This window comes from Vidua macroura, chromosome 28 (genome assembly GCF_024509145.1).
Source record: "Vidua macroura isolate BioBank_ID:100142 chromosome 28, ASM2450914v1, whole genome shotgun sequence".
NCBI lineage: Eukaryota > Metazoa > Chordata > Aves > Passeriformes > Viduidae > Vidua > Vidua macroura.
Genome location: NC_071598.1, coordinates 2821655 through 2847450, shown reverse-complemented (window position 1 = coordinate 2847450; position 25796 = coordinate 2821655). Strand labels below are relative to the sequence as shown.

Here is a 25796-nt window from a genome sequence, read left to right as displayed (position 1 = left end):
CTTTCCAAAACTTTTTCCATTCACAGTGGAAAGAGTCTCTGCCCATCAGGCTGAAAGGTCCTTTGTAGCCCATCAGTAGCCAAACTCTTCTCTTGGGACATTGATACTAATCCTCAGAAATCTTATCTGAAGTAAAGAAAAGCCTGGTAAAGTATCATTAACTGATAGCCACTCTGGAATGAGATTTTTTTTAAGCAATATTGGAATATTTGAATAGAGAATCCTGTGACACACCCCCTAGATGCTGAACGGGCCTTCCTGGCTTTTCAAGAAGTCTGGAATCTTGCCAGGCCCACAAAGAACCCCAGTTTGGAGGCACAAACCACTCAGGGTGTTGTTGTTTGGGAGCTTCTCCCCTTCCCTCCACCAACTCAGGGCTGTGCAATAATTTGGGAGGGTTCTCCAGGAACTCCTTCCCCAGCTCCTGCTGCTTAGAAGCTGTGCCAGGGAATTTCATTCATATGTAAAACACTACCATCGAGTTCCCCAGATTCCAAAAATATCCATGCTGCACATACGTAGCTGCTTCTAGAGACAAAAGCAATATGGTGGAAACACACTCAGACAAGTGGCTGAAAGAGAACCTTCCAAAAGCTGAGCCCTTTTTGGTGGGTTCTGAAAACCAACCAGAGCATCTCCCAGTTAATATTTGCATGTGAAATCTACAAGTTCCTTCTTTTACCTACAATGGGAAGCCAAAAGCACTTTCCTCTGGATCTGCAGATACCAAGTGGGAGGGACAGGGATTATCTCCTTACTTCCAGTGTTGCCCACACCAGCTTCTCAGGTAGCTCTTCATAAAAATAATAATTTTTTACTTATGATATGAGGCTCTAGGTGAGCTTAATTAGTTTGAATTAAAACCACAACCCCTCAGCAACAAAGCCACCTCCTATAATAGATAGCCAGCAAGCAGCATGGAGAAATGGAATGACATTCCCACTGTCACAGATAGGGTCCCAACACCAGCTGCAGGGTACTAAGGGAAGAAAAGAGTTCTCCCAGAAGCCATAACTTGTAAATGTCTGTCCCTGCATTCCTTGCAAATGCACGGGGCTTCCATGGGAGTGAGGGCTATGAAAAGATGCAGGCACAGCCCCAAGCTGCTAACAACTGGCAGTTCCTGAGTGCGATTAAAGTGTGCCAGACAGGAGGAGCTCATTTGTATTCCTCAAACAATTCTCCCTCTCACCAGAAAGATTTTTTTAAAATCCAGTTTCTAAGAAACAGATGGGATCTACGAACTCTAAAGGTACCGGGGCTGAAGGAAAGAGGGAAAAAAGGCTCTGCTGATCAAAGACATCAAATCCTACTCCACAGGCAGCACTCCAAATCCATCCCAAGTGGGGAATCCTGCAGTTGGTTACAGCCTTTGCTTCTTTCAGGCTCCATCTGCTTCCCTCCCATGGCATACAGAGCTAGTTTCTAACGTGGAGAGCTAAAAGGTCCTGCCTGACCAGGGCATTTTCTGCTGAATCAAGCTCACAGGAAGGCAAAAGCGTTGAACACTTGGTGGGGAGGCGAAAATTCCCTGGCCAGAAAAACAGGCCAAGAAAACAGCTGGAGGCACTACTTCCTGCTGCTTCCTTGAAGACCTTGTCAAAACTTGAAGGTAAGTGTCCTGACTTGTAAGATAAGCATATATTCTATTTGCCATCAGTCGGAGGTGGGGCAGATATCTTCTGTTAAGTCGGGCAGTTTTCTTATCTCTTCCAAGAACAATGTCTCCCTGGGGCGGGGGGGGAGGGGGGGGGGGGGCGGAAATCTTCTGTTAATGGGCCATTGAATGGCTCACTGCATGACTGAGAAAGTTACATCATCCCATTGTGAGATGCTCCACCCAGAGGGAGGAGCCAAGCATCCCTACCTGCATAAAATCAGCATTTCTTGGAACATCAGAACGGCCTCTCTGCTGGATTCTCATAAGAGTAGCTTCTTCCCCACTGGATTCCCAGAGGAAGAACAGGCCCATCTACTCTATCACCAGACCTTCAGAAAAAACTACATCCTTCTACAGCATCACCACTTCAGCAGCATTTCATCTGCCACTCCAGGAGGAGCGGCCACCATTTAACTGGACTATCACCAACACCCTGACTCCTCAGGGTGTCAGGTTTCTGATTCTATCAGTAGTTTTGTTTATACTAATTAAATTTTTTTTTAATTTAGTTTTTTCTTAGTAAAGAACTGTTCTTCCCATATCTTTGCCTGAGAGCCTTTTTATTTTAAAATTGCGGTAATTTGGAGGGAAGGGGTTTACCTTTTCCACTTCACAGGAGGCCCTTGCCTTCCTTCACAGACTCCTGTCTTTTCAAACCAAGACATTAAGACACTTTATCTAGCAAGGTTTAAGACAGATGCTCTGACAACCTATCACAAGCAGCTAATGTTATATGAAGCGAGGTGGATAATTTCATTTTATTTTTTAAGATTTTTTTTCCATCCACAGCAGACCTGGAGGAGCCAACTTTTACACCTGCCCCCATGAAAACATCAAGTACATTTTCCATTGATGTAAGCGGCTGGGTGAGAAACAGTACATCAGAGAGATCCACTGGCTCTTCCGTGTCATCTCTAAGGCCTGGAACTTGGGGATGAGAACGCTGGACAATGAAAGCAAGAATTTGGGATTTTTGGGACTTTTCACAAGGGCATGTAGTCATAGGACAAGGGGGGTGGCCTTAAGCAGAAGGAGGGCAGGTTTAAATTATGTATTAGGAAGAAATACTTTATTATAAGAGTGGTGAGGCCCTGGCTCAGGTTCCTCATCCCTGGAAGTGTTTAAGGACAGGCTCGACAGGGCTTGGAACAACCTGCATAGTGGAAGGTACTCTGCCCATGGCAGAGGATGGAACAAGATGATCTTTAAGGTCCCTTCCAACCCAAACCATTCTGTGATTCTGTAAGAAAAGCACTTCAAAGCAGCTCTTCAAGCAAAAGAATTCTTCCCCATGCAGTGGGAAAGCAGCATCATTGATCCCCAGCATTAAAGGGAATAAGAGGCATTAAGTGCTATTGCATCAACAGACAACATAGGTTAATTTCTCCTGAAATAAATCCCTCTTTTTGGATGCATGGAAAAATCTAGGTCAGTCACATCTGCACTGTAAGAACTGCTGACACTCCAGTACTTGTGTGTTCAGAACTAAACCCAGCTCCAGCATGCATGGAATTGATTCCATCCCCTCCTTCCTGCACAGGGAGCAGCTGGAGCAGAATGGGTCAAAGCAAATGGAGAAAGGGACTCCTCACCTGCTCTTTAAAAAAAAAAAAAATCAGTGCTACCAAAAGGCAGAAGGATGGGAGAGGAGCAAGGAGCAGGATCTCCAGCAGGGAAGGAAAAGATGGGAAAATAGGGAAAAATCTTCTGATTGACTCAAAAACAAGCCAGGCTAGACTGCAGAGGTTTCACAGGACTCCAGCCCAACACCAGGGCAAGTGATTTCACCTTTCAGCACTGAGGGGGGATGATGGCCCAGCTGAGTATGTGGATAGGCAGCATTAAACACCTCACCACACCACAGGTCTCCTGCATCACCCTAGGCACAGCTACACAGTTCCTGAGTCCCTGTGTGCTCCTCACAGGAGCCTGTTCCTCACAGCACAGAGAGGTGGCAAACAATAGCTACAGCCCAAAGGGTCAAAAAATGCCCCCTCAGCACACACAGAAACACACAACACATCTGAGGTCTGCACAGCTGTTTCCTCCTGCGCTCTCTGGCAAGGGACATCAAGGACTTGGCAGATCCCCAAGAGTCCCCGCTGGAATCCCCACCAGAACAATGGGGGATCCCATCCAGCACTGCTGGGATGCTGGGAGCGGAGCAAGCCCCGGACAGAGGCTGCACAATCCACTGCAGGCAGAGCCTAATGGACTTAGAGGGGTTTAAAAGCTCAGGAAGAGGAGCTCACACCAGGGAACTGCCCAGCTCTGCTTACAGCCCCACTTTCTCATTGCAGATTTTAAGCCTGCCCTGAATGAAAGGTACAAACACAGCAGCAGGAAGCTGGAAGCTGGTAAAGCAAAGAGATTTAGGGTGAATCAGGGCCAAGGCTGGTTTTGGGGGTGTAAAAAGGATCAAAGGGAGCTGGAGAGAGGGGGGACAGGGCAGGAGGGACTCTGCACCTCTATGTGGCTATGCCATTATTCCAGTCAGAGAGAGCAAGGATTCCCACTCATAGAAATTCCCAGTAATGTGTGGACATTTTCACTATGTTTCTAGAGAATTAAACATTTCTTTGGGGAAGAAGAACTGCTGCCAGGAAGAGAAACATCTTCCAGAGCCAAGGCAGCCCGTCTGCAGGGCTGGTCCCAGTGCACAGTTCCTCTTTCATCTCTGGGTGCAAAGAGAAACAAACTGGGGCTGGTGCCTGTGGAACAATGCCGTGCTGTGTACACACAGCCAGGGACCTGGGGAGACACAGCAGCTCTGTGGTCGCTGCTCTTGGATGCAAAACACTTGGTTTTATAATTCCAGCTTGGCCACAAGTCCCTGCCTCACCACTGCTGTCACTTCCTTCTGTCTCTGTTTCCCTCCTCTTCCTCTCACCATTTAGACTCTAGACCAGCAGAAGACTAACCCTGATAATACAAAATAAATGCAGCCCCAGTCAGGTAGAATAGGATTTAATCTCCACTGGGTGTGTTTAAATACCACCCCACACCCTCCTCCTGTCTAAGCCCCACTTTAAGCTGAGACTATCACAGAGTCTGATCTCCTTTGGGGCATTCTCTGTCACACTTCGATCAAAACCCAAGAGGTGAGGAATCATTCCTGACTAGAAACATCTCCTTCCAGCAAGGTGGTGATCTTCAGAATGACCTGGGAGACCTGGTGTCACCTCACTTTGAGTTTGATTATGGCTGGGCAGCTCAAACCCTGCTCAAACCCCTGCCAAGCTGCCCACAGGAATTCTTTAATAGCAGGGTCAGGAATTAGGGAGCCAACAGCAGCCCATGTGAGGCTCCCCTTCATTTCCTGAACTTCCCAAGATACACAGGCTCCCCTCCCCAGCCTTCCCTCCCCATGTCATTAGGATAACTGCTACTCGAGTTCAAAAGGCTGCTGGCTTCCAAGCCACCAGGCCAGAAAAAGCTATCATTTCTCTCACTGTAATTTCTCTCTATGATTATAACAGTGGTTGACTGAGTCAAGAGAGGCAATGTCAGCAAGAGATTCCACCCAAGGACAGCAGATGCCAGAGAAGAAGCAGAGTCTGGGAGGAGGGGCCCAAATGTGTGTGGGAGCTGGCCTGGATGGATGGAGTTCTCACTGGGACATTAAACAGGCTCAGGGATCAGAGAGCCAGTAAATATACAGAGCTTAACTTTCTCATCCCTTCTGCAGGGCTGGGAGCAGAGAGAGGTAATCCTGCCACTGCTCAAATCAGGGGGAGTTTTTCCACTGATTTTGATGGGGATTTCACCCACCACAGTTAATCAGCAACCAAACTATCAACAGGTTCCGAGAGGCCACCCTGTTCCTAGCAGGGATTCTTCCTCCTCTAACAGCTCCAGGGACTGGATTATTTCCTGGGGTATTAACCAAGCTCAGGTTGTGAAAACAGGGGCTCAAAAACAGGTGTGTCTTGTGCAGAGCCAGGCACTGGGCTTTGGTGATCCTTGGGGATCATCCCTTGAAACTCAGGATGGTTTGTGAGTCTATGAAAAATGCCATTTTTAGCTCACCAAAACTTTAGCCTCTTGGAGAGGGCAACTTCACACAGAGTTCTTTTCCAAAACTCTGGAAGGACTGTTCTCTTTCCATGGAATACAGGGAAGTTTAGGGAAGCAACCAGAACAGGTTGGAGCATATTTAATACTCCTCTCTCCATCAAAATTCTCTGCAGAGCATTCTGGAATTCTCCTTTCAACTTAATGCCCAAACACTGCATTCTGACATTTCAAAAGGGCAAGAATCCAAGTTTTTCTCCCAGAGCAATGTTATCCTAAAACCCAGAGGGAGGGTTTTTCAGCTAACATACCCACACCAATATTTTTCTAAGGTGGGGACCAAGAAAAGGACTGTGCAAATTGTCACTGCAGAAAAACAAAGATATCACAATACGTCATTTCAGGTAAAACCAACTCCGTTTGTTCCTCCATTAGCAAAGTCAGCTGGAACTTTGCCTTTGGCACTGCAGAGGGGAGAGACAGAAGGATCATAGCTGGAATTCCTGCTCAGATGGCCTCAGGGGAGCCAGCAGAAAAAGCAATCAGCCCTAACTCCTGAGCAACCTAGGGAGGGGTCAGGAAAGCAAGGGGAAGAGAGACAAAAGGGCAGATTTGGATCCTCACCCCCAGCGCCTTTCCCCTGATCGGCTGGGAAGCCCTGGATTGGAGCTAGATCTGCTTCACACCAGGATAAATTTCCCCTGGTGCCACAAAATCCACACAACTGTTCCATTTGACACCAGGATCCATCCGATTCCCCCTCCCTGATGCTGCACAGATGAATTTAGAGAGGAACAAGCAAATGAGGACAGGGCTTGGAAACAACAGGTTACATTCCTGTGCATTCCTTGGATGTGTCTGCCATGAGAATTAAAGGGGCAACATGGAATTTGTTCTGACCTGAAAATGAGGTTCACCGAAGCAGATCCTCCAGGTGAACTCCTGGCAATGCAGATTGATGCCAAAATTCAACAAAGTCAGAATTTTGCCCACAATTTTTATAAACCAACCACCAGTGGAAGTCTATCCAAGGTTCTTGGTTCAATTTCACTGAAAACTGCATGCAAAACAAATATTTCCCTAAAATGATTGTAAAGTAAACAACCTTAAAGTGCCCTCCAGCACAAAAATGTGAAATAAATTGAAGCGTGAAGCTGAGGAAGCTGTTTGTGTGCCCAAAGTGAGGGTTTTGCATAAAGCAGAGAAACAGATGGAGTAAAGGTATTTGTAAATAAATCATACAAAGTTTGCTTAAAGTACTAATGAGGAAATTGGGTGTTTTTTTCCACAAATCTCAAATCCAGAAAGAAGTGTTTTTTCCTAAAAAAGACTGAAGAACAGAGACACAGCTGGATACAAGTCCATGGGAGGAGCAGATTCCCTTTGCAAATCCCAGCATTTAAAACATACAATGAGAGTGTCATTTTCAGGCTGCAATTTGTGATATTGTGAATCCAGCTCACTAAATATTGTCCTGTTAATCATAAGAGAAAAAATATTGCCATCCACCACAACTCCCACCTGCTCTGGTGAAGCCCAAGGGCCACCCACCAAGAGAGTGTTCACCAGAGCTTCACTGTGGAAGAACTTTTCCAAATGCTGTAATTTTGCTCAGAGAAACAGCTGAGCTGTCACAGGGCAGAGGCACTGAAGCTTTGAAGTCTACTCTGGATCATTCATCCTGCTTTCCACTGCTCCAGTTGCTGATTCCCACCCATCAGAAATGTCTCACCATCATTCTATTTAGTCCAATTAGTCCTTGCTGCAGTCTCAGTCAGAGATGACTTTGTATTTTGGTGTCTTAATCTGAGATACTCAAGATGGTCAAGTTTAATCCCTAGCTTCCTGTAAATGGCTTGCCCATGGTCATAATCCAAATTATGTTTACTTTCATAGCTGTAAAAGGAGAAATTGTAAAACGGGGTATTCTCCTTCCACCTCCCTAACTCAGAAAAATGATACATTACCATTAGTGAGGTATTCAGCCATAAAGGCAATACATATTTATGCACATAAAGGATTTCTGAAGCAGGAAGCTATGCAGAGGTAAAATGAGGCAACCAAAGTAAAGGGCTACTCCAAAAAAAATTTGCCAAACCAATTTCTACTTTCAAAAAGTGCCACTGAGGGGAACAGTGCTGCTGAAAGGTCACATGCAGATGACAGAGAATGTTATTTTGATCTAATTCAACTTAACAAGGAAGAACAAAAAGATAAATCAAGTGTGAACCAGGTACTCTAACAAAGGAACAACCAACGAAACTAAGTCAATGAACTGAGACTGAACATAAAAAGCCATTTCAATGCTATTGATTTAAGTTGACAGCAAAGACTTGAAGGAGAACTGGGTATTAGTGTGCACAAAGGGACCATCCACAGCCACATCCCCTGTGTGGGTGAGGTTATCTTCAGACACAAACCTCACATGCTGAAGTGATAATGTTATGAAAAATAATTTCCCGAGTTATTTTATTTCTTTGAAGCATCAGACTAAGACCTACTTCCAGCCTCCTGTCAATCAGTTCAAGTCCACCCACCAGGCCAGGGATCAAGGACTGCTCACAGTCATGCTCTGGGAGATGAGGATGTTCCAGTCCATGCACAGCTTGGTTTGAACTGAGGAGAGTTAAGCTGGTTCCTGGCTGTGCCTAAGAACTCTTTATACCCATGGACTGGACAATAGACACTAATACATGCTCTGAATCAGCTTCTTTTATTCCTCTGTACCTGAACTCCCGTCCTGTGGAACGGCAGCACCTGAGAGTACATGAAAGACTGTGAGATGCTCAGATTTTGGATCACTTCACACCCTTATCCCTCATTCCCACAAGCAGCAACAGAGCCTGGGACACCATGGTAGATTTTTACACCTGATCAGCTGCCCTGCAACAAACAGAGGGGTTTGGTTTTTTCCTCTGGCTCAAAGTTACAAGGTTTTGACTTGCTTGTGGAGTTTTAAGATCCTGTGGCCATCATAAGCAGGGACAGATAGCCTGGAAGTTATTCCTGAAGCATTTTAGAGATGGAAGGGAACACCCAAAGTATCTTAATCCTGCTGCCAGCACAACAGTCAGTCTGTCTTTTTTATTTTGAGGTATTTTCACTTCACAATTCCTCTCTTTCTCCAAAGGAGGAGATGAGCCCAAGCAGAGCTACACTAACAAAAATCTTGGTGGCTAAAGCAGATCCTGAAATAAGTGGCCCAGTTTTCAAAGGCATGCTGAACACTGGCATCAGGCTTCTGGGTGTGAGAAACACAATAGATATCTCTCCACAGACAAGGGACCAAGGCATAGGAATGTGGGGGATCTGCTCCTCACTCTGGAGCCAGATGTCACAGAGCTCACTGGTTCCAGCAGGAGCAGACCCAAAAACCTGAAGTCACCCCACAAGCAAGGGAAGACAAATGAAATGAGTGACAACTGCAAGATGGGGAAATCCTGGAGTCCTGCTTTTCCACCCCTATTCCCACAAGCTTTTCCCAGCAACCTGGCCAGACATCACCCATTGGTCTAGAACAAGGTGACTCCCACAGCTTCTGTTCTTATCTGGGAAAGAGAAAAGCCCAGCTTTGCTGGAAGAGGAAAGCAGGCACTTACTGATCATTGTGGTGCCTCCAGCCAATGCAGCCTTGGTCCCTTGGAAGAAATCATCAGCAGATGTCATCCCCTGCTCTGGCATCTGGAACCGGGTGTGGACGTCGATCCCTCCAGGAATCACCATCCTGCCGTGGGCCTCGATAGTTTTCACTCCCCCTGGCACGATCAAGTTCTCTCCTATTTGCCTGGGGAAAGAGGTTTTGAGAAGCAGGTCAGGCACACTCAGGTAAGCAGCCTGTAAACAAACACCCCTGTGCTACTTAGCCTAGCTGCAGTTGTCTTTTTCCATATAAAGCAGGGCACAGGATCAGCACACACAGGGCTGAGGGTGTTTTAGTCTTCCTGTGGAAGCAGTTGCATAACGGTGAGTTAAGTGTGCAATTCCTTCAGGACTTTGGGACAACATTAAAGGAAGGAAAAGAAGGAACCCCTCTAGAAGGGGCTGTGCAGGTCATGGATAATCACTGCACCAAACACAGCTTTCCTGGGGCTGGACTTTTTAAAGCAGCAGCTCAGCACTTGATTCCAGCTCTCTAACAGCAGTTTCGATGTTACCATTGGTTTGGGAACACTGAAAGAATTTTTGCTTCTTGATTTTCTACCTTCCTCTCATATGCAAGTATTACAGAGTCTCTACACAAAAATAAATTCAAGCAGATATTGGTCACCAAATTCCTGGTGAGACCCTCAGAGGTCTCTCCAGTCCAACACTTCACAGACCTGTTTTTAGCAGTGCAGTAGTGGATGCAATTAATTAGCTGTCTCTGGCTGGCTCCTTTAACTTTTAACCTTGATTAAAAAAGCACATGTGCTGACTGTTTAGCCAGAACAGGAAAATTCCTTGTTTGTAACCTCTGGCTTGTCTGTTTTTTCCTAGGAGTAATTTTCCAAAGAAATCCGTAACACATTTAACATGCCAGGAACACATGTTCCAGGCCTGAAAACACAGAAAGAGGTCTGAACCTCTTCCACTACAGGGTCCTTTTTTACTTGAAGGGGGGTTGGAGTGATCTCTGCATCACAGACCCAGACAAGTCAGCACTGTAAGAGACTTCCAGAGGTCACCTAAGTCCAGCCTCCAAGCCTAAAAGAGAATTGGGTTAGGACGCTGAACTCTGAATTCAAAATATCTGAAGTCATAACTCAGTGAAACTTTACAGCACAGATAACTTCAAACACATGTGTCATCTCAGCATGGGGCTGCTCTCATGGCTAAAATTAAGCACATGTAAGTACCTCCTTGGAGCCAGCAGGGTTTGGGCCCAGTTGTTTATTTATTCAATACCCTGCTTTTAAAGCTCCTTCATTAAACACCAGGATAGACATGGAAATATTGATTTTTCACTGTAATTTAATAGATCTCTTCGAGATTAAGCTATTCCAGTCAATCTGCAATGCATTTCTGTACATACCCAGTCCCACGATGAGGCTTCACTTACTTTATCAACCCATCCTCCATGTAAATGTCTGCATAGAAGGACTGGTCGTCATTAACTATTTTACCACCTTTGATCAAAAGACGATCGCTCTACAACAAAAGAAGCACAGCACAAGCCACAATTATTCAATGGGAGAGCTGACAGTCTGCAGTGTCAGTCCAGAGATGAAAGAGGAGGGAAGGCAACAACCTCTACATTATTCACCAGCACACATCAAAACACAAGTCAACTGCTGCACTTTCAACTGGAAAGATAAAATGCTTTATTTCATCTGCAAGGCCTTTCATCACTGATGAGCCAAAAAAAAAAAAAAAATCAGAATGAGGAAAGAGGTGGGTTCCAGTGATCTTATCTACTCTGGCAGCTTCACTCCTACCTGAAGCCTGCCACCACCACCTGCAGCAGCAGCACTAAATAACACTTGGAGGGATGTGTTAGAACCACATCTCTTATTTCTTTCTGCCTTGGTCATACGCAAAATTTCCTATATGCATCCACACAGTGGAGTCACTGTTTGGCTCAACGTGAGTCAATTGCTGTCAGGGAAATGGCCCAAAAGTCTGTTGCCAGGGGTTACACAACACAAACAAACTCCTTTGGTCCACTTCAGTGATGTTTCGATGCAGTGGATCCAGAGCACCACTGCAGAACCAGATGGAATATATGCACGTATTTAGCAAATTAGGGTTAAGGGAAGGATATACAAAACGGTTATTAAAATTTCCTCAAATTATAAGTCAGTTTGGCAGGAACAGGAAGGCAATTATAAAAAGGCAGCTATCAGGCAGCGCGATTTTAACCCAGCCCAAGTTACAGCTTGCTTCTGCAAGATTTTAGGTCACAAACAAATGTTGGCTTTTGTTTTTTTGTTTTTTTGTTTTTTTTTTTGTTTTTTTTTTTTCTTGCAGTAGTCATAAACAAGAGTCAAACTCACTGCAGAGCTCCTGATGGGGAGGAGAGTTAAAAGTGTCTGGCTGCTACATCCCCCTGGTTCCTTCATTCCCCACATCACAGATGCATTTTTACAGCAGATGAATATTTAAAGCAAAGCACATACATGCTGTGAATCTTTGGTTTAAACCACACCTTTGGCCCTCAGATCTGCGCTTGTACTTACTCTGATTCTTTTCTCCCTTCTCACAGAAACACCTTTGAAAAAGAACAAAGCAATACCAGCACAGGCAAAGGCTGGGGAAATCAAAAGCTAGACTTTTAACTCAGAGGTGCCATGGACTTACAGAAAATGTATGTAAGAATTTATAGAAAAATACATATAAAACAATGACGGTGGTGCTCAGGGCCCTGATTTTGAAGTGCCAACTCCATTCGTTGAACAGAAGGAACAATCGGGCATTTTCCCAAATTCCTCATAATAAAGCTGAAGAGTTGGAGCACCCAATTCTCAACTGACACAGCTCTTTTAACACCAAAAGGGCTCCATGAATTGCATCAGATACTGATTTATACCATTATATCCATCTTTTGTATCACTGCTTAACATCTAGGAGATGTTAAGTCCCCTCTCCCTCCCTTTCTACTTCTCCTTCTTCCTCCTGCTGCAATGGAGAGTTCCCCTGGAAAATGCTACTGATTTCAAATACAAAGAAACCCTCAAAATTTAAATTTAGGAGCTGCTGCAAATGCCAATAAACCTGAGTGAATAAATCTGGGGTGTGAAAAACCCACTTGTCTTTCAATACCAGCCTCTCCGGCAAACTGTCCTACATGTTTACCATTTCCAGAAATACTGCAGTATTGATGCCCACCTCCACTGCAGGCTCCTCATGCCATTAAAATGGGAAAGCCTGGCCATGGATGTCACCAACAGCCCAAGTCCTCACACACTGGGCATCAATTAGGGAAGAAGAAGGGAAAAAATATATATAAAATGGCCACAAAAACGCAGCCTGGAGCATTTTAATGATGCTTCTGGCAGTAAGCAGGGCTGCTGCTGGGCTCTTGAGAAGGCTCTGAGATCAGGACGAATCCTCCTGCTCACCTCAACCATCCTGGAGACAAAAGCACACACAGCTCACATCCCTGCGAGGGCCTGCCACCAAATCTGTGTCTATTCAGCAGCAAAATCAGGGCAGCCACACATCCATTATCCTCCTTTTTCCAGCTTTAGCCTTGGTTGATAATCCCAGGTTTGCACAACAGCAAACAGAAGCAGAATCTGATTTTTCCTACTCCTTTGCAGGAAGATTGGGTGCACAGAACATAAATCAGAGCGTTCAGCCAGAAGAAAAAATGCGTCATGCTACTCCTGGCCCATGACAGGGATTCAGCAGGAACCTCCATCGCTCTTTAAACAGAGGCAGCTTTTTAAACTCTTTACCATTGGACTCTTGGAGGGAAAGTGACTCCCCTTTCCAGAGAAAAAATAATTTAAAAAAAGAAGGATGCTCGATTTATCAATAACCATTTTGCACATCCTCTCCCTTCCTTAAACACTGCAATTGTACAATCCAGCGACTCCTGCCCAAACCCGACACGTCAAAGCCCCGTTTCGGAGCTCCTTTTCCTGCCCCCGAGGATGAGGAAGGGTGTGTCCGTGGGGAAGGTGAGGAACCGCTGCCAAGGACGAAAAACTCCTGTGTGCAAAAAAATAAGCGGCTCCAGCAGCCCGTTAGTCGAGGATATCTTACGTAACCAAAAGTTGGTACCCTTGGATCTGCAATACCTGCCCTACATCGGCTCCCACAACAAGGAGACCGAGGGAGGGGTTTATATAACGGCTCCTTTCCTGCTCCCCCAGGACCGCACCGAAACCTGCGCCTTGCCAGAAGCTTCCTGGCGAAGAAAAGGCTATCCTGGAAAATCCCCAGCGACAGCCCGGCGGGGACTGGGGTCTCGAGCTGATGCCCTCGCCCGGCGCCGCCCTTCGCCGGGCTGGGGCGGGCGGGGATGGAGCCCCCGGGAAGGCACCGATCCCCTCCTAGGCACACTCCGAGGGCTGGGAGAGCCCCTCCGGGCACAGCCCGAGGGTTGGGACCCCTCCCCGGGCACAACCCGAGGGCGCCAAACGCCCGAGCGGGGGTCCCCGATGTTCTCCCGGGGCCGGCACGGCGCTGCCGCGGGGCGATGCCGCTGAAGCCGCCCCCGGCCGGGGCTCAGCTCCGCCGACCCCGGCCCCCCCGGCGCTGCAGCACAGGAAGCGCCGCATTATCCCTGATCCCATTATCCTGCCCCAGCCCCGCATCGCTCCGACACACAAAGGGCTCCATCTCCGCGCACCCCTCCCCCTTCCCCGCCGCTATTCCCCTGCGCTCCACTCACCGTGATCCGCGGAATATTTTTCTTCCCCTGATAAGACATCTTGGGAAATCAACCCCCGATGTATTTATTCAATAATGTTTTTTTGTTTTTTTTTTTTAAGAGAAGCGCGGCGGCTGCTGCACCGCTATTGTCTCCCGCGCAGCAACTGCTCCGCGATCTCCCCTTCACCAGTGTGTAGATCAAGGAAAAAAAAAAAAAAAAAAAAAACCAACCAACCAAACAAAAAAACACACCAGAAAAAAACAGAACAAAAATAAATCCCCCGAGGCCAAATCACTGCGATCCAGGGAAGAGGAGCGCGGGGAGGGGGCGCGGCGCTACGCGAGAGGTGATCGGCTCTCCGCAATGGCAGGAACGGGAGAAGCAGCCAACCCTGCGCGCCTCCCTTTCTTCCCTGTGCCCGGAGCCCGGCCCAGCCCAGCCCGGCCCAGCCCCGGCAAAGCCCAGCCCAGCCCAGCCCAGCCAAGCCCGGCCCAGCCCAGCCCCCGCAGCGGGGCGGGAGGCGCGCATGCGGCCCCCGCCCCTGCCGGGCCCCGTCCGTCCGGCGCGCCGCGCCATTGGCTGAGTGCCCGCCGGGATGCAAATCAACGGCGGCCTCCACCCAATGGGAGAGCGGGGGACGCGCGGAATGTAAATGAGCGGTGAGAAGGGCTGCGCGCTCCCGGCGGCGGGCGCGGGAGCAGCGTCGCGGACCGGGAAGGCGTCGGGACGTCTCGGGAAATCATCTCGGGATACACGAACCGGAATCCATCGGGATACGCCAGGCACCGCCCGGCCGGCCCCCCGCTCCCACCGAAACGCGTCCCGGGGGCCCCGGGTTAGTAAGCTGCACCGCTGGGCGGGGCAGCCGCGGGGCTCTGCGAAATGACCCCTTCGGGGGATGCGAACACCCCGTTTTATTCCCTGCCGGGGCTGCGAGATCCCCTGGGAGGAGAAGGAACTATTCCCAAGTGTGCGGACACCCCCATGCATCCCCCACTGAGGCTGTACCCCATCCCGGGAGGAGCGGGAACCATCCCCCATTCCCGGGGCTGCGAACAGCCCTCCATCCGAGCCCCCGCACGAAAAGAGCGGAGGATGCCCGGTGGGGAACTCGCTGCTTTCGATCTTCTTTGTCCTACCCCACCCCTTCCTGGCGCTCCCAATTAGCAAATTGGTGGGGGGGGGGGGGGGAGGGAATGAAGATTTGAAGCCACTCCCGACACTTTGTTTTCCCAGTCTGCCTTCTCCCACACCTCGTCCAGAAAATCCAACCCAGATCCACCCCCCCCAGACTCCTCTGGTCACTAACCTGAAACCTTAGTGCCAGGGAAATGTGGGCTCAGAGCTACGCACCCGGGCGTGGGGGTCCTCTCCATGGTCCCTCGGGCCATTCCTTACTACTCCAGTGCTGCCAACTCCGTGTTCCATGTTTCAGTCACACTTGGAGTCAAATTTCTCAGTCCCTGAACTCCATAAGCTGGTACTTCAAGGAAAGAAATGCATTAAATGGCATAAATATCTCCTCATTGTTTACAGTGCACTTGTCTCAGTGCAGGGAAAGGTGGTGGGATCCATGGCCAAACAGGCTCCTCTGACATCAGCTGTTCTGGGGTAAGGTACAACACAATTTTTTGAGAACTCAATGCCACAGATTCACTTCTGCTTGAAGATTATAACTAATAATTAATGATCAAAGACTTACCTTCCCTCACTCATGATGAATTTCACATCACACAAACAGCATCTTTGCCTGCCATGAAATTGTGATCTCTACATATCCAAACACACCATGCACAGCCAGTAAGAAATGAAACCTTTGGTCTAGGAGAGCTATAAAACATTATAAAGACAACATCTATTCAAACAGACTTCTACCAGGACCTTTTATGTTCATTTATTCACAGGAAGCTCTAAGGAATATAGGGAAGTAGTTTTTCCTGGGTATAGGTAGGCTATCACACAACATTTAAGGAGCTGATGTGTCAATCAGTTAATATCCAAGTAGCAACAAATGAAAAAGTGTCTTATTATGGCAGTGACAAAATGATTAATTTGTCAGCCTGTAGGGTTTATTTTGATTTAATGATTAGACTAGACAACCGTGAATGAGTTATCCTGAACCTCTGATGTGTGCTTGAAGATTTGAAACCTTAGCATATTTTTGCTCAGAACATGGCACCTACATCAGGTCTACATCAGGTCTCTAAATTTAGACAGTGCAACTGTTCCTTTTTTTTTTCTCTTTGATGTTTGTTTTCCTCTTAAGTTTAATGTCTGAATGGTTCCATGCCTTTTATTTGTAGGTAGGAGAGTACCAGAGAGGAATCACACACTGCCCAAGGTTGGGAGCTGGCACCCAGGCCTTAGGCAGTGGATCACCAACACACCTAGAGCCCATCTCAGCTGCCCAAACAAACCTATTTCAGTTTTTCTTTTTTTATATTAAAAAGGCTTCCTACTGAAACATGGGCTTAATTCAGAGCAGCAGTTCTTGAGCACTGGATATTCCATAATCATATATTCCATAACTTGGATCCAGCAGTGACTAGGGTCAGAAAGCAATAACCAATCTTCAGGTGACACTTAGCTTGTCTTTCTCATCACCTTGTTGCAAGAACCTAAGTGATACAGAATGAAGTAAATTCAGAGATTAAAGGGCTGGAAAACCACAGTTGTTGAAAATACAACATCTACACAGCACCAAATTTTTAAAACTTCGATGATTTAGGACCAGAATTGAGCTCCCAAGCATGTCTCTTAGCTCCATTACAGCACACTGATATGCCCCAATTTTCTTTGCTTTTAACAGTGAGCTAAAACGTTGTCAAAATATATAATTTTTAAATTACTGTAGTTGCAAACTGGTTTATTTAGCTTTGCTAAAAAAAAGGTGAGGAATGGAAATTGCCTATTGTATAATCTCAGAGGAGAGGAGAGGAGAGGAGAGGAGAGGAGAGGAGAGGAGAGGAGAGGAGAGGAGAGGAGAGGAGAGGAGAGGAGAGGAGAGGAGAGGAGAGGAGAGGGGAGGGGAGGGGAGCGGAGGGGAGGGGAGCAGAGGGGAGGGGAGGAGAGGAGAGAGGAGAGAGGAGAGAGGAGAGAGGAGAGAGGAGAGAGGAGAGAGGAGAGAGGAGAGAGGAGAGAGGAGAGAGGAGAGGAGAGGAGAGGAGAGGAGAGGAGAGGAGAGGAGAGGAGAGGAGAGGAGAGGAGAGGAGAGGAGAGGAGAGGAGAGGAGAGGAGAGGAGAGGAGAGGAGAGGAGAGGAGAGGAGAGGAGCTAATGGACATTGTTGGGATGAGAACAAGTGGGGAACAACCTGGAATTACTTAAGTGTATCTTTTTGGTTGGTTCTGATAGAGCTTGGAGCAATCTGGTCCAGTGGAAGGTGTCCCTGCCCATGGCAGGGGGTTGGAACTGGATGAACTTTAAGGTTCTTTCCAACCCAGACCATTCCATGATTCTCTGACTAATTCCTCTGGTAAATCTCTAGTTTCTGCATAAATTCCCCCACAAGTTAAATTAAGAAAAGTAACTATTCATGAAATGTCAGGGGCAGGAGTTGGGTACTTTGTTAAAAGACGAGAATTGAACTTCCTCGTTAAATCCTGGCAGAGCTGCATCCAGCCCTGCTGCCCTACAGCAGTGCTAGGATATTTTGAGACGTGATGGGATTTCTAGATAATGCTGATGCACTTTGTCTTCCACAGGTCTCTTAATGCACACAGGGGGCTGAACAGGATAAAATTAAAGTTGTCACATCACTGAGCACTGTCTAATCAATGCTAATAAAGGGAAAGAGTGTCCCTGACCCATCCTCAGGCTTCAGGTATCTGGGGGAGTATTGGCCCAGATTATCGTCAGCCCTTCCTGCCCAGCTGCTGCAGCACTTCTTGTGAGGCTCTTGGCTGCAAAAACTTACTTCATGTTAAAGGAACATATATATGTCTAAATTTATATCCTGCAAATGTCTAGAGGGAAAATGGTACAGGAATATGAGAGTCTCTGTGCAGTGATAATCTATGCTAAAATCATCAAAATAAATCCACACTGAAATAAATCACCACAGGCATCAGAGGAAATCAATTTACATCAGCTCTGAACCTTAACTCACAGATTCTGTGAACTAACATAAAGCACTTGGAAAAGAATTTTATTCCCACTGTGGAGTTACTGGATGGTTGGGAAAAGAACTATTAAAAAGAGTTTCTTCCTCTGTGGAATTTTAGTGTAATGGCAACAAAGCCCACATAATTTCTGCAACACTCAAATTTCTTCTACTGAATACTTAAAGGTGTGTCCACAATGGCATTTTGCCATGAAATTAAAAAACCTGCAAATGGAAATACCCATTTTAAAACTTCATGAAAAAAGGGATCAGAGATGGATTTGAATAAACTAGGCCAAAAGAGCTTCCAGGAGTTCACCCATCAGGCCCTAATTTTCTGCCATGATCCTGCCAATGCCAATTGTTGCATCAGCTCCAACTCTCAATTATTTTAAAGGAGTTTTCCATGGATCCAGGAATATTCGGCATCCTAGGAAGTGTGGGGAGGATTAAATCCAGGCTGATACATGGTAATAGGAGTTACATCTGTCCTTCCCAAAAGATTATGAAAGAACTGTCCTTCTTTAATCACTCTAAATTAAATTACTGAGGGGAGTTGTACTTGACAATGGACATCTCTTGTTTTATTATCTTAGAGCAGAAAATTAAAATTAAGAGTCGTAGCGTAGAAATGACCATGGGGGTCAAACATGTTACTGTGAGGAGGTAAAAATCATACAGCTTCTCAGAGAAACAGCCTGATTTTTTTTTTGCATACAGATTATCACCTTTTTGAGGGTAAGATTCACTTTCTAGCCACACAAACAGGTCAATCAAAATGTACATTCAATCTGCAAATTAAAATTAGCCTTACAATTGATTTTCTTTCTTTTAACATCCAGGGAACCCTTCAGGAGGCTCAAAAATAGCATTTTAAGAAGGCTATTAATGTTGGAGTGTGTTTCTTAGAAGAAATGTCCTGAGCACCATGATGTGAATTATCCTTAAACAATCCCAGCAATTAAACAATTCTCCATCATGTACCCAGGAACAAGCCAGGCTCTCTTCAGGGTTCTAGACAGGGATTGCTCTGTCAGGGGTTGTACAATTCAAAGAAAAAATGTGCTATTCTCTCCAAACCGCTCACAGCCACATCCTGCCCTGACCTGCACCACAGCTAAATACAGAATTTCTGGAACAAAGGCATGGGACATTCAGGCCTCACTGTCACTGCCTCTCCCTTTCATCCTCTCGCACCCCCAGGCCCATGGGAAGCATGGGTAGGTGCTAAGAAATGGCTGTTTTCAGTGATTATACAGTTTTTTTATCATTATAATCCCTTCTCCTTCCCCAAAAACCTAGAGGGCAAAGCATCAAGCTCTCAGCCACTGCTGTCCCTGCTTGTGCCAGCCAGCTTTGCCTTCCTCTGAGGTGCAGGATGATCGTGACTCAGGGAAAAAATGGAAATTTGACCTGTATTCTCCCACCATGAGAATCATTCCTGCTCTTTGGGAGGGGATCAAAGGACAGGACATTGATAATCACACAGAAGTGCAGAGAGGTTTGGGTTTTGGTGGTTTTCTGCTCCCAAATGCTGTTTTATAAGCTAAGAGAGTTCATGAGAACACATGCCCCCAACTCCACGTGAACTTTGTTGACAACGTCATTTTCCAACTTTACAACAACATCCCCAGAGATACACCCAGATTTGATGTGCCACAAGACAAATGTGTGATACAGGGAGTCAGACACAGCCCTGCAGGTAAAAAGCCTTAGGCAGACCCTAAATGACAGCTCAGCACCTACTGAAACCAGATGGGGCCTGTTAAATGGTGTCCAGGGAGGTGGCATAAGGGTGGCACACTGAACTGCCACTCCCATGTGCCAGTAATCCCTTGGGATGCAGCCTGTATCAGCTCCAAGCCAAGCAGGGAGATCTGGCTCCAAGTGTTTAAATTTTCCCATAAAATCTTTAACCCAAATAATCCATTGGTCCTATATCAAAACCCCTTGTTCATTCCTGCATGGAAGTGCGGTATTAGTAAATTCTGCATATAAAACCACTCCAGAAGACACCCATTGGATGTATGGATGTCTGCAGCTGTGCAGAATGTTGGCTTTGAGAAGAAGTTAAGAGGACTTTGGCATTTTTGCTCCTCACTGTTGTTTTGGTTTTTTTTTTCCACAAACCATCCTGACCCATTGGAAGAACATGCAAGTCATCCTCCCTTATGATTATTTTGCATGCAATGATTGTCGAAACAAGGCTAGAAAAATTGCAGGCATTGTAGCAAATTAAACTCAGGATTGCATTTCCAGCTGTCTGGAACAGCTTCTTTGTTTTAGACAACAGTTCCATTAATGTTCCAGAGTCTGTGATTATTTCAGCTCTCAACAACATCCTGTTATTCATTATTTCTCTCCAGGAATGAACAACCATGATCCTGAGAGCTTTGAGGTTTTAGGAAAAAGTCCAGTCCTGTCACAAGCTTCATGACAGTGTTTTGCAAGTGAGTCCTCTCCTATCAATTCTAAACTAAAAACATTTTCCTACTGTCTGTTTATTCATTGTTGTTATTTGTTAGAATAGACTTTGTTGGTTTATACCAGCAGTTTACACACAGTGCTCTGTGCTTCCCAAAGGGCCAGGAACTGTTTTAAGGGAGGCAAAAAAAGGAATGTAAAGGTGCACAGGGGAAACACCTGAACCACTGGAGTAACTACGAGATGGCAAATGAAGGAGAGATCTGGGATCCCAGGTCTTGTAATGGTGGTGTGGGGTCTGAGCAGCTACTCAGGCTCTCTCTGCAAACCAGATTAAAGCCCTTGTCATCTCTCTTGCAATTAAACCTTGCTTTTCTCTATAGATGTTCCCTAAAATACTGTCATTCTCCCAAAAATGTGGGAGGAAGGAATAGCAATTACAGATATGGGAAATCTGAGAAATACACTAGGAAAAATGACCCAGCTCAAGCAATCAATGGCCAAAGTTTTTCAAACCCCAGATGAATGCCCCCCTCTCAAGACTTGTCATGTAAGGAAAAGGGGAATATTGCCCTGGGATGCCATTCCAGCAGTCCCTGCTCTGGGACCAGGAGCCTTCCAGCTTCTGCACTGACTACAAAGCAGAGCTGATGGGCAACAGAGCTGGGGCAAGGTTTGGGGCACCAGGAGAGGCTGGAAACGTGCTCAGCCTGGAGAAAAGGAGGCTCGGGGGGGACCTTCTGGCTCTGCACAACTCCTGCCAGGAGGGGACAGCCGGGGGGGTCGGGCTCTGCTCCCAGGGAACAGGGACAGGAGGAGAGGGAACGGCCTCAGGCTGGGCCAGGGCAGGCTCAGGGTGGACAGCAGCAGGAATTTCCCCATGGAAAGGGTGCTCAGGCCTTGGAACTGCCCAGGGAGGTTTGGAGTGCCCATCCCTGGAGGTGTCCAAGGTAGGCCTGGACATGGCACTCAGAGCTCTGGGCTGGGGACAGGGTGGGGATTGGACACAGCTTGGACTTGATACTCTTGGAAGGCTTTTCCAACCTGGATTATCCTGTGGGTAAATCCCACTGCAGAAATTGATCTTCCAGGTGCACAGCAGCTCCTGAGAGCCGGGCCAAGGACCTCTTGCCTCATTTAAGGAATCCCACATCTGAAGATTATGTTCTTGGCACATCTCAGTGTTGGGGTCAGGGCCCCGGAGCACTGAGCAGGGCCCAGACACTGAACCAGCAGCTCCAGAAACAGGAACAGCCCAAACAGGGAAGATGAGAAAGTTCAGATGGGAAACAGAAGCACAGTCAGTTCTCCAAGGCCTGGAAGCTGGAAGTAGCAGAGCTTGGCTCCAAGCTGAGCTGCAGACCTGTTGAATTGGCCGCCAGAGACAGAGCTGCAAATGCTGCTGGAACTGAGGCTGAGCCTTCCTGGTGCCTCCAGAGATGATCTTAACCCTGAATTATGAGGCAGCACAGCCGAGGGGGAACACATGATAGATGGGCTACAGAATGTCCCAGGAAAGACAGACACAGAGAGATTTGATTGCCCTTATCTTGGCCCACAAAACAAAATACTGCAATTTAATGTGGAATAATTACATCCCCTTTTTTATCCTCTTGACAGTTGAGACCTCGGAGAAAAATATAAAAAATAGCTTGTCCATATTGCTTTGTTAACTATTTCAAAGGGGATTAAGACAAGATCTTTCTATATGTGACAGAAAGGATGACTGAGTTTTAAACCCATAAAGCCAATTTTACTTGCTGAGGATTTAACCATTGATGCAAGCTATGGGTGCAGTCAGCTGGAAAACCAAAGCTCAAACATTCCTGAAATAAATTCCCAATCCATAGCATGACATTTATCCCAAGAGACTTGACTTACCCCAATTCTCAGCACCCCTGATATCACAATCCATTGGCATCAGTGTTAAGTAAAGCTAATGAGAAACAGCTCAAATGTTTTGTACCATCCCATTGTTTCATCTCCTCAGTTAACATTTAGACAATAATCTTTAAAACAGAACAAAAAACACACTTAAAAATATTATTAATATTCTCAGTGGATTCTGATTTTGCACAATGTTGTACTTAAATTTTTATTGTACTGGTCAGAAAATAATTTATCTTTTCGGAGTTAATGTATATCCTGCTTATACTTATGTCCCACAGGACATCAGATTGTCCAAAATTAGCTCTTAAAATGTCGTGAATTGCAGAACCTTTGACTCCCCAAGATGAAAAAGCCCTTTATTCTTGAAATGCACCTTGATTGGTCCAATAAGACTAATTAATCATGGAAAGTTACTCCATTAATAGACACTCCAGCATGATCAAGCAAACTTGAGGCATCTGTAGTGGCAAATTTTTGTTTGGGATTGGGAAACCAGGTTTGGAGCAGTGTGGAGCACATCCTCCTCCTCAGTGGGGCTGGTGTGTGGGAATTCTGAAAATCTGTGCCTGCCTTTGTGAGCTCTTTGTAGCAGCAGTAGTTCACATGTGGAAATATGGCTGGATGGAGCCCTTAGGTCACTGCAGCAGAGTCTGATTTGGGGAGGATGAGCCTCTAGTTTATATTTTATAACTAATACATTTGATTAATTTATATTTTTATATTACTTCCAGTAATACTTCGCATTTCTGAAAGCAGGAGAAAGTGGTGAACAAGCCCATATTCTGAATTCCAGGCAGACCAGCATACACAATCCATATCAGAATTAAAAACCAGAATGCACATCCTAGGAGCAGCTTCCAGAAGAAAGGGCTGCTCTGTACCCACTGGGAGACTACTCAGAGAAACTCCTGCCCGATACCAGGAGTTTAGCAGGCTGCTGGTGGGTACTTCATTCATTCATTTCTGCTCTTCCAACCTCTGCCAGCATTGTCAGAGGTGTGCACTGAGTATTTCCTGGCTCACAGCTGAGTAAAGCTGGTTTAAATTGATTTATTGAGGAAAGCAGATGGGCATGGTCAGGCAGATCTATGGGTTCAGTGGGTTTTGCCTCTGGAAGAGAATGGGCTTCTTTACACCCTGACAAATCCAGAGAATGAGAAGTATCTGCAGCAGTCTTTAAATCCTGGGAGGAGTTCTGGGTTGCTACAAGGATGCCACATTCCTGTGAAAGTCCCAGATCTTCCTGAGTCAAAAATTCCCACTGTAGCCCAGCAGCCCTGCTGAAAATTGGCATTGAAATGCAGCTCCCAGGGGTCGCTCCGGTGCCTGTCCTCCCCTGGGAGCAGGGGTAGGAGTCCCCCCTGGAAGAAGCCTGCAGGGATTTGATCCCGGTAGGTGGAGGCTCATTGATGCTCTTTTGCTCACAATTGCATTTCTGTTCTGTGAGCTGCATTCCCTGCCTGGGTGGGGCTTTTCCCTACCTTCGTGTTGGGGGAATCGCCTAAGAAACAAAAAAGTCGTTGTTTCTCCCCAGACAGGAGGGCAGGGCGGGGTGTTTGTGAGTGCGGGGGGGGGTCTTCTTTCTTCTTGTGCCCCCCTCTCGTACACCTGCAGAGAGCACGCAGACAGCATTCGAGCTCTGGAGGGAAGGCTCTGCGAGAGATGCTGCTGCCCGGAGGAAGGCACAGGCTGCCACACAGATGCAGGGGACATAAAAACCAGCGGCTGCAGGTGGAGAGGATCCGTCCTCTCTGCAGCCTATCGCGTGCCCGAGTTCACCCCACACAACATATATATATAAATATATCTCTACATATATGCACCCACCTTGTCATTCAGGTTCTGCAGCGCCTCCTTCCCCGTGGCACTCCTGATCTCCACCTTTCTCCCGAATTCAACAGATGGTTCCCCTCCCTTCCCGCTCTGCTTGGAATAGATGGACTGAGCATCTGGAGCCAGGTGGGCAACATCCTTCTGCTTTGCCACGACTTTGTTACATCCGCGGCCCACCGAGAGCGAGTCGAAGTCAATGGTCTTGTTCTCCAGGGAGCCTTCCACCGGGCAGAACATGCCACAGAATTTCTGCCGGGGCTTGGGACTGCCCGAGCCCAGGTTTTTGAAGAAGGCTGGCACTTCTTCTTCCTCGCCCTGCCACCCGTTCTGCTTCCTCTCTGCCATGGCTGAGGTGGTCTCCCTGCTAAGGGGGAATAACAACAGCGGTAACCAGGAGGATCCTGCGCGCACACACACACACACACACACACACACACGGAGAGAAGAGGTGGGGAGGGGGGAAAAAGGAGAGCGATAGGAAAAAGACGGATCTGGGTCCTAGAGATACGGCAACATCAACTGCAAAGGGCTGTGCCCGGCAGGTCCCCTGCCCCCATCGGCACCAGCCAGCCTGTGGCTCGCTCTCTTTCTTTGATGCAGCGCAAAGTTGAGGCAAGGATGGGGCAGATCCTGCTGCAATAAAGGGAGGAGGCTTCAAGTTCCCAGCATCCAGATGAGGAGGGAGGGAAAAGGAGAGAGAGAGAAGTAAAAAAAAAAAAAAAAGCTCACTCTGCAGCAGAAACTGAGGACTGCTCCGGAAGTGATGCGAATGGTGAACTGGCAAATGGACTCGATCAGGTTGGAGCAACAGCCCCCTTCACACCCACCCTCTCCCCCTCCCCTTCCCCGGCGTGCAGATCTCGCTGTTCCAGGAGGCTGATGTAGACGGGGCACCTCTTTCCCTCCGGCTGCTCCCCTTGCCCGGGCAGGGCAGAAGGGGGCTCTGCCTCCGTCCCTCCTTTCCTCCCACCAGCCTGTTCCCTGCCTCCCCCAGCCCAGCAATGGTGGAGTGCTCCGGGAATCCCATTGTTCCTCACTTTTCCTAGCGCCGCGGAGCCGGAGGGCGGGAGCAGCTGGGATCGCAGCTGGGTTAGTGGGGTTTAGGAGCAGAACGCTGACTCAGCTTCTTGGGATTTCGGGCGTCGCTGGTGCAGACCCTCTTCAGGGGGAAAAAGGGCTGATGGATGGCACTGAAGAGAGGATGAAAAAGAGACACAGATGGGAGAGGGATATGGGAACCGGGGGAGAGAGGAAAACGAGCTGGCAACCGGGACTTACCTCCAGGAGCCAAAATTATTGACCTTGTGAGTCAGTTAAGCCTCTGCAGTGCCAGGAGACCCCGGTTCCTCCCTGCGGGAGATCAGGAGAGGCAGCCAAAGGCGGCTACGGCTGAGGACAGGTTTCTAGAGGAGGAGACAGAGCAGCCCCGCGTGCTCCTTGCCCGTGGTGACAGTGACCCTGCGACGGGGGCGAGGGGAGGTGGGGGAGATGGGGGTAGAGGGAGGATGGGGGCGAGGGCAGGGAGGCAAAGGATAGATGGGGGCAGAAGAGAGATGGGAGCAGAGGAACGATGGG

The 25796-nt window shown here is 47.4% G+C and overlaps 1 protein-coding gene across 4 annotated transcripts in view; it reads right to left on the bottom strand.

The window, feature by feature from the left end:
- DPYSL2 (dihydropyrimidinase like 2) overlaps window positions 1–25342 on the bottom strand; it is a 56220-nt gene extending 30878 nt beyond the window's left edge. For 2 of the 4 annotated variants that reach the window (XM_054000594.1, XM_054000593.1), the window contains exons 1-3: window positions 13992–14384; window positions 10713–10801; window positions 9274–9458 (exon numbers count right to left, since the gene is read on the bottom strand). In XM_054000594.1, the coding sequence (XP_053856569.1) occupies window positions 9274–9458; window positions 10713–10801; window positions 13992–14030 (313 nt within the window). In that variant the 5' untranslated portion in view covers window positions 14031–14384. Of the gene's footprint in view, window positions 1–9273; window positions 9459–10712; window positions 10802–13991; window positions 14385–24215; window positions 24586–25258 lie in introns of those variants that run through there. The other 2 variants (XM_054000595.1, XM_054000592.1) reach the window with 2 other exon arrangements.
- Between the last annotated feature and the right edge of the window lie 454 nt (window positions 25343–25796).